This window comes from Megalops cyprinoides, chromosome 1 (assembly GCF_013368585.1).
Source record: "Megalops cyprinoides isolate fMegCyp1 chromosome 1, fMegCyp1.pri, whole genome shotgun sequence".
NCBI lineage: Eukaryota > Metazoa > Chordata > Actinopteri > Elopiformes > Megalopidae > Megalops > Megalops cyprinoides.
This window is the reverse complement of record NC_050583.1, coordinates 53,720,861-53,728,963: the sequence shown is the minus strand read 5'-3', so window position 1 is coordinate 53,728,963 and position 8,103 is coordinate 53,720,861. Positions and strand designations below refer to the sequence as shown.

The 8,103-nt window shown below is 43.4% G+C and overlaps 1 protein-coding gene across 2 annotated transcripts in view; it reads right to left on the bottom strand.

Annotated features, from left to right (window-relative positions):
- The window catches only part of waplb (WAPL cohesin release factor b), a 39,314-nt gene extending 31,802 nt beyond the window's left edge, over nt 1–7,512 (bottom strand). For both annotated transcript variants that reach the window (XM_036534146.1, XM_036534155.1), the window contains exons 1-2: nt 7,224–7,512; nt 2,007–2,515 (exon numbers count right to left, since the gene is read on the bottom strand). In XM_036534146.1, coding sequence (XP_036390039.1) covers nt 2,007–2,493 — 487 coding nt within the window. In that variant the 5' untranslated portion in view covers nt 2,494–2,515; nt 7,224–7,512. The remainder of the gene's footprint in view (nt 1–2,006; nt 2,516–7,223) is intronic.
- Between the last annotated feature and the right edge of the window lie 591 nt (nt 7,513–8,103).

The following is an 8,103-nucleotide window of genomic DNA, read 5'->3' as shown; positions in this document are numbered from 1 at the left end:
TAGACGGAGTTTTCACCAGTATGCCACACATTAGTATGAGTAGCACAGCAGTAGCTGACTGAGTAGCAATGAGCATTTTTACCTTAATCCACCTGCTGTTTATGCTTCAGAAATCAGCATTATATTTACGCCTACAAGGTATTATTCAACTCCGTAAAATGCTGACTTTCACAAAGTCATAATTCCCTTCTTCCCGAAGAGAAGGCCTGGAGATGGAAAGCAAGTTTGGAATTTATCCATTCCTGTCTGCACCTGAACTATGAATTTCATTTAGAGGGACCCTCTCTAATTTATGTGGAGCTGGGGGTGGTAGCAGCTCGCTCGGTGACTGAGGACCTTCTCATCTTTCTAGAAATGCGCATCAGGATTTTGACCATTTGGTTATTAAGGGGTACAAATGCATCTCTTTCCTACAAAAGCCTATATTCTTCTGTAGAACTCACAGAATTCCCAGGGCATTTCACACCACATCTGTTACTGAGGTGTATGGAAGAGGCGAGTTTCGGGTTTCGGCTACGCTTTTAAATAATTAGCCTCATTAAAATCTTCAAAGGAAAGCTTCCCTTGTTTCATCCTTAATGGGAGGTAATGGGTATTAACACTAGCTGTGTGAAAGCCTGGATAGAAAAACTTCCCCTAATTAGGGTGCATTGATTTCTCCATTATCTCAACACTCCTGCAGACCCTTCTGGGACCTGTGAGTTTCTGTGACCCCTGAAAACTCGCAGACCTCAGCCTGACCTTGCCAGAAAGTTCCGTCTGCACCAAAACAGAGATAAGAGAGCCTGGGCCGACATTGCTCAAGGTCTGCTGAGCAATGCTGTCACATTCCACTGCATGTCCTCTCTCAGCTACCGTCCTGAGGATCGTCCCCAACACCCGGTGCCTCGGCACACCACCCCACACTCAAGTGACTCCCCTGAGTATCTTAACCGCGTTTGTCACAGACTGTCACAGGCCAGTGGCACATTATCAAGGCCTTGCCCGCCTTTCTTACATAATCACAAAAAAAAAATAATCCACGAAAAAGGGGAATATGACAGCCTATGACTCGGCAGCCCTGGAGCTAGAGGGAAAAAATCTGCCTGTGCTCTCATCAATGCCAAAGACGAACATAAATTCTTAACACCTGGCACGTCGGAGGCCAGGGCCGTCTTGAGAGTGCTAAGCGCCCGTCAGCCGTGCCGACTGCCAGTGAGAATAGACTGGAGCCTGCGCTCACATATGCGAGGGGGCTCCCTTGTGAGTAATTAGGGCCCACTCTGTGACAGCCACCTGTCAGGTTTAGAGTTAACGTTGCCCGTCGAAACCATGCGGGGGGAGCAGCTTCTCACCAGCCTGCAAGTCTGTTGGACCCATTACTAACATTCAATTTTTTTCGTCCTTTCGTTTGTTTTTCAAACTACCATCCAAGTTTTCAATAGGCAGCCATAATGGTTTCAAAGCGTACATCACAACTCAGCTTTCCAAGATCAGTGCTCCCACACCATGTCATGTTGTTGCTATGGATTGCCACTATGTAGTAACAAGATATATTAAAATACTGCTTTAAAATGATACACTGTTAATAATCTTATTGAGTGGCAGTGTCGCATAGTGGTAAGGAGCAGGGCTCATAACCAAAAGGTTGCTGGTTCAATTCCCTGCTGGGACACTGTTGTTGTACCCTAGGGAAAACCTTTACTTTTGACAAGTTTTATAGCTACATGTTGTGCATTCCAGTCAAATCCATCAGATTCTACCATGAGGATGGCAGCTGGCAGAGACCTTTGTAATAAATAATGTAAGGACACAAAGGCTACTTCGATCAGTGAGGCATGTCTTATTAATACAGCATGGAGAAACATACCATTAGAGAAACACAGTGATGTTAAATGGCACTCACATATGGAGATTAATAGCACAGCTTTCAAGCTCCGGATTGTGGATGAATCTTTTGTCGTTGAGTGCTTGTCTCAGAGGGAACAGACAGCGAGAGACCGATGACCATGTGATCCTGCTCTTACCTGCAGTGGTGCTGTTGAAGGCCCTGCTGCCGCCATCCTCGGGGACGCTGTGCGTGACCCTGTCACTGTCCAGGGCGGAGGTAGCCCTGCTGGGGGCCACGGCCTCCACGCTCGCTGGCTGGCTGACCCAGCTGTTGGAATCGGAGGTCAGGCTCGGCCTCTCCGCCCAGGGCGGCTCGGTGGAGGCCGGCTTGGCTGGGGAGGGTTTGGGCTGGGGGACATTGCGGGAGGTGACGGGCTTGGAGTCATCGTCGCTGTCGAAGCCAAAGGGGTCATCCGAGCCATCCTCCTCGGCGCGCCGGGGCCTCTTGGACACCTCGGTGGTCTCGGCCTTCAGGCCCGGCCGCTTGGAGCCCAGCTGGGCCTTGTAGGTGGTCTCGCCCCATTTGGTGCTGAGCGTGGCCCTCTTGTTGGACAGGACCTCGTCAAACTTGGAGCTCCCGTCCCCTCCCTTCCGGCTGTAGGTTTTACCAAATCTTGATGTCATTGTGACGTCTGTTTCATATTCTCTGTGGGGAATGAGACAAAGCAAATTCACGTGCACATTTCAGAGACTGCCGATGTCCATTTCATGTGGTAAATATTCTGGTCATTTTACAAAGAGCAAGATGTATTACCTTTTGCAGTATTTTAAGTGACACAGCACTTGCATTGTTTAAAGATGAGATAAAAAGATGTCATGTCATCTGACCAGTCTAAACATTAATGTTTTAGTAAGAGGCCCAGCTTCCAAGTTAATGTTCCTCTTGTTGATGTTGTCATGTACTGTCCACCCCACAAAACACTACATTACTCTGAAGTGAAAAGATACTATTTTAGACAGACATAAAGCTAACTTGGGATACACCCCTGGCCCAACCCATCTTTAATGATTGGTCACTTACTTGATTTCCTCTCTTCCTGTCTCCTACAGCGACACCACAGATACTGTGCATTGATCAATGCAAGATACTACAGACTGCAATAAATTAACTAGAGAAGTGCAGACGCTTATACCACTGTCACAGAAAAACAACCTTGGGAGGCTGCATTTAAAGAGACAGAGCAAATTAGTAACGTAATAATTAAATATTTGATTTCAAAGACTATTTTTCTGAATGGATGCCCATACTGCCCCTCAACTGTAGATTCAATGTGTCCAAAACAAGTCTGAAACCTACATATCGCTTTCAAAGATACACCGACCTTGAAGAAAATACTCTAAATAGGTGAATATTTAAATATCAGACCCCCCTACATCACAAAAGCCAAGGGTACCATGTTACTGAACACACCCATCATTAAAACAAATATGTAAAATTGTCAGTGCATTTTAGGCAAGAATAAATGACACAAGAGAGACACATGTGCAATGAATGCAGGGCCTGGTGTGTGAAGGGTGTACAGAGTATGCTTCACTACACACAGACTCAAAATCAAAATGAACTATGACCTGCTAAGGCAAGTCATATATAAGGCTCAGATCAAGTGTTGAGTGTGCAATGCATGAAAAAGACGCCCACAGTTGAAGTTAATCGCAGCAGATTTTCCCTGGGTCGTTTACAGTTCACACAGACACAATTTTGTGATTGGACACGATTTTGTGATTGGACAACGGGTGTTGAAAACTGACAATCTAATGTACCGCTGAGTTAGAACAGTTTTTGTACCCAAGAATCGCTTTCTCTTTGTACCATACAAGCCGATCACCTCTGTTCCACACCAACAGCTGTAACAGGGGCATCTAGGGACAGGAGCAGTAGAAGAATTTCATGGGGAAACCTCAGAGTTGGGGGTAACAAGAACAAATAGAATTTATGACCATAAACAGTCAAGACAAGGTGTGTGTAGGATGGCACTGGCATTCGACCTTCAGAGGTAATTCAATGAAAATCCACCCAGCTTGCACCCAGCTTGGCATGCATGATTTAGGCTTGTTAACAAGTAGATCAATGAGTGTTTCCCCTTTGTGAGGGAGATGCTGTTTGCTGACACAGAAACTTATTCAAGCCCCTGCACCAACTTCTCTAGCCTTGTTTCAAACTGGAGGGTGAATAACTGAAATTTCAGGGGTTTTTACATAATTGTTACTAGCAAAATGCAGTCAGTAACATACTTTAGCAGGGGTTTCATGATGGCTCAGACAGTCACAGTGTTCACTCGGGCAGCAGCGTGATGTAGTAGTATGTAGCAGGGCTCGTAACCCAAAGGTTGCCAAATTGATTCACCTCTGTGACACTGCTGTTGTGCTGTTGGGCAAGGTACTTTCGCTAAGAATTCCACATGAAATATCCACCTGCATGGATGGATAACTTGTAACCCGTGGATAAGACCATCTGCTAAGCAACTAAATGTTCAGGTGGCTATGAGGTATTCAAGACAGCATCACGGGGATGTGCCAATCCTCTGCTCAATGCTTGCCTCCAGGTGCAATGTGGGACTTGTAGTGTTTAAAGTGACTGTATCAGAGGATTGCATTCACCTAACCCAACACTGGGATGAGTCTAATGTAAAACTGCTGACTACAAAAGTTGTGTGGGAGTGGGGAAAAATATATATATATGAAAAATGAATATATATACATATACATATATTATATATGAATTTTGTTAACTTTTCATCTGCTATAAAATTGACAAACAAAAAAACAAAATTCTTATTCACTAAAGTCTATATCAGTCTTTCTATACAGCAAAAGAATCCCAGCACCAAACATGCGAAACTAGGTGGGAGGGTGTGAACTCTTCAGCACTTTATGAAAGATATTATGAAACATTTATGTTTGGATTTTCCCTTAAAGAAAAATAATAGATGCTCACTGATAAAGACAATCGATTCCAAATCAAGCAAGATGGCCATTTCACAACAGAAATGCTGTTTGACACATTACATTCTCTAGTAAAACAAAGCGTCATGAATCACGCCTCCTCTGGGATTCAAGGTTCTTGTCCTTTGATTTGTACTAATTTGTACATATTGGAAAACTGCTCCAGTGGGCCTCATAGCACAGTGGACTGACTTTGTAAAACAATGGGCAGTATGGTGAACTTCCATGGATGCGTACTATTGCAGATTCTTAATATTGCACTTTATTTCCCACTTCCACAAAACCTTGCTCACTTTCAGTTCAAAGAATCATAGGCCCAATGCCTATATTTTAACTTACATTTTCAAACCTAAACAGCTTTAAGTAATTCAATATTTTCAGGGTCCGGTCTGCTTTTTTGTCTGCAAACAATGCAACACTACAAATACACACTTCCAATTGCAAAAACCACCTAATTACACTAATCTTGAAATATGTTTACTCTCCTTCTAGACTCACTAAGGTAGCAGGGAAGACCTCCAAGGTACTTATGCACTGGAAAATCCCACAGCTGCTGTGAAAATACAGCTACAGTCCTACAATTTACTCCATTTAGGGGGGAAAAAAGAGCTGCTTGCTAAGGCTTTCAGATGAGCATGAAAGTTGACTATGTTAAATCTGTTGGCAACTTTCATCTTCATGCTAAAAAAGGGTGCTAAAACGGGTCTGGAATATCTAGTACTCAAGCTATTATTTTATGACTCCTTTGCTGTATTACATGATATCACTGAATGTGTGACTTGCTACGGATGGTTGCCATACTAAATCTTATGAGTTACATATAAATACCCAGAAGAAATTAATGAAATGCTAGCTAGCCAGGCACCATTAACCTATTTTCTAACCGACCAATTCCATGACACAAATCATTTGACTAACATAGTAGTAAGAGTAGTTAACTTGTTAATAAACCATGGGAAAACTAATAACACATCAGAAAAAGTCCTGCACTCCATTCTGGCTATAACAGACCTACTGTTCTGCTTCTGTTTAATCGCTTAGTGAAGTTAACGGCCATTCATACCCAGCAATTTGTTCAATTTGAACAGGTCTTGTTTTGACCACACGTTTCCACACTGTAAAAACTGTCTCATCTGACCGTTACGCAGCGACAGCAGCGAAGAACCATTTTCAGGTCCAGCTAGCTAGCTCGCGCTGCCCGGTTAGCTGACGTTACATAACGCATGCGTAAAAAAATCAACAACGGACTTGCCGTGTAAACATTAGCTACGCAGCTACAAGTCACATTTTACTCTGTCGCGAACAACTCGGCTAGTGTTACCAACTACACGTAAACAGTTTAAGGACAATTATACCGCAGTTCATTGAACGCATTAAAACACACTATCCGTTTAGCTCGCTAGTTGACGTTAACGCTGTGTTTCTAGTTTTCTTGAAAAAAAGATTTAGTCCACACATTACTAGCGCAAGATGTCTAACTTTTAAATAATCCTGTTTGCGAGTTCGCCAGATATTTCCCCAAAACAGTTTGATTGCTTAATTAGCTTGATAGCTCCGCTAAGTAGCTAACATGGTTTCTGTTAGTCAGCCAACGCTTGCTAGCTGGCTTAGCCAGCCGATGATAACGTTAGAGTGTTTTACACTAGCTAACGGTTTAACTAGTTAGGACATTCAGAAAATCCTTGCGTAGCGCACAATGTAACACAATAGCTCAGTTCCAGTGGCATTTTCCGTCAATACACTGCAAAAGGAGATGCTAGCGTAGTTAAAAGGATATATAGCTAGCTATCTGATGTTGGCTAATTTGCTAGCTAGGTACTTCATGCAGGCTGCATGCTAGCTAACTAATTAGCCACATAAGTATAGCTTTAATCCCATAAATGACAGCTCTGATTCAGATACTGTTTCAAATAGTTAGCCAGTAACCAATACTACGACATAGTGTAAATATTAACATCATAAATGGTCCGATTACAAGACAGCAGCCGTTAGCTAGCTAACGTTCGTTCAATAAATATGATAGCTTGTTTAACTGCTATCTAGCTATCATATCAAACAAAAATTATCTGGCTAAAGCAATCCCTCTGATTAGTTAAATTACGAATTAATTGTTATACGTGTACTTTGGTGTTATTTCACAATGTCGTATATTTATTCATATCGACGACACCATTATTTGTTAGCTACCGCGTTAGCCAACTAGCGACACCCGATTGCAGCCTCAACCGACGAAAATCGCTGAATGCTTGCTTGTTAGCCAGCCACCAAGCCAGTTAGCAACCAACTGGCTAGCAACCTCGATGCCTGCAATGCCTACCTAGATAGCTTCCTGGTGACACTAAGCTATAGTTATCTGTAAAATATATTTTACTACTACATTGGGCATGCAACATCGACAGTAAATTACTTACTTGGCGCTCTAACAGGCCGAACCACTCAACTCACACTCCGAGGCGGCCGCTTCTGTCCACTTGCACCCGACTGGGCCTCCTTCAAGCTCGCTCGCAAAAATATAAACAAGGAGGCAACTACTTCCAGCAAAGCCAGATGCAGCACCTTCGAACAGTGCTTAAAATATCGCGGCACCAAGGTCGAGAATAAAGTTTGTTTTTAAAGTTAAACTGTAGTTATTGTTATCAATTTGTCAATTTCAAACTCGATTGACTTGCTTTCGCTGCGCCGATGGCTTCCATTCGGGTTCCCCCTCCCTCGTTCCTTCGCTGCCAACAGCACCGTCACCTCACCGCAAGCAGATGGCTGGCCAATCAGGGAGTTTGATGTTAGGGCGTGACGACGAAGCCGCCGGGTACAGTGGCAGTAAACTCGGCCACGATTGGGTAAAACCAGAAGGAAACGATTCGAGATAGAAAACGAACAACAGAGGAGGCGGGTCATTCGGGGGCGGATATTTGACGGAGGTGGAGAGGATCTGCCCCTCCAAATACTGACTCTGAATCAGTACAGTATTTTTTCACATGATGTGTAAGGATGGATTAGGTTAGGAACAAAATGATCCAGGATCGGCTACCAGGCGCAAAGACAGCTCTGATCGGGTCGAGGAGTGGCGTCATTGCGTCAATGAAACGTAATTTAGTAAAGCGGAAAGCTGTCGGGAATAGTAGTTTAGGTGACCTGAGTAAAACTAGACGCAACTGATAAAACTATGCAATGTCCCGAGTTAATTTTATTGATGAATGTGTATTTAACTGTATTTTTCTGCAACAAGAAAATATGCTTGTGAAATGCCAATCTTCCAATATTATATTGTGATGTGCAAGACAGTGTGTCGTC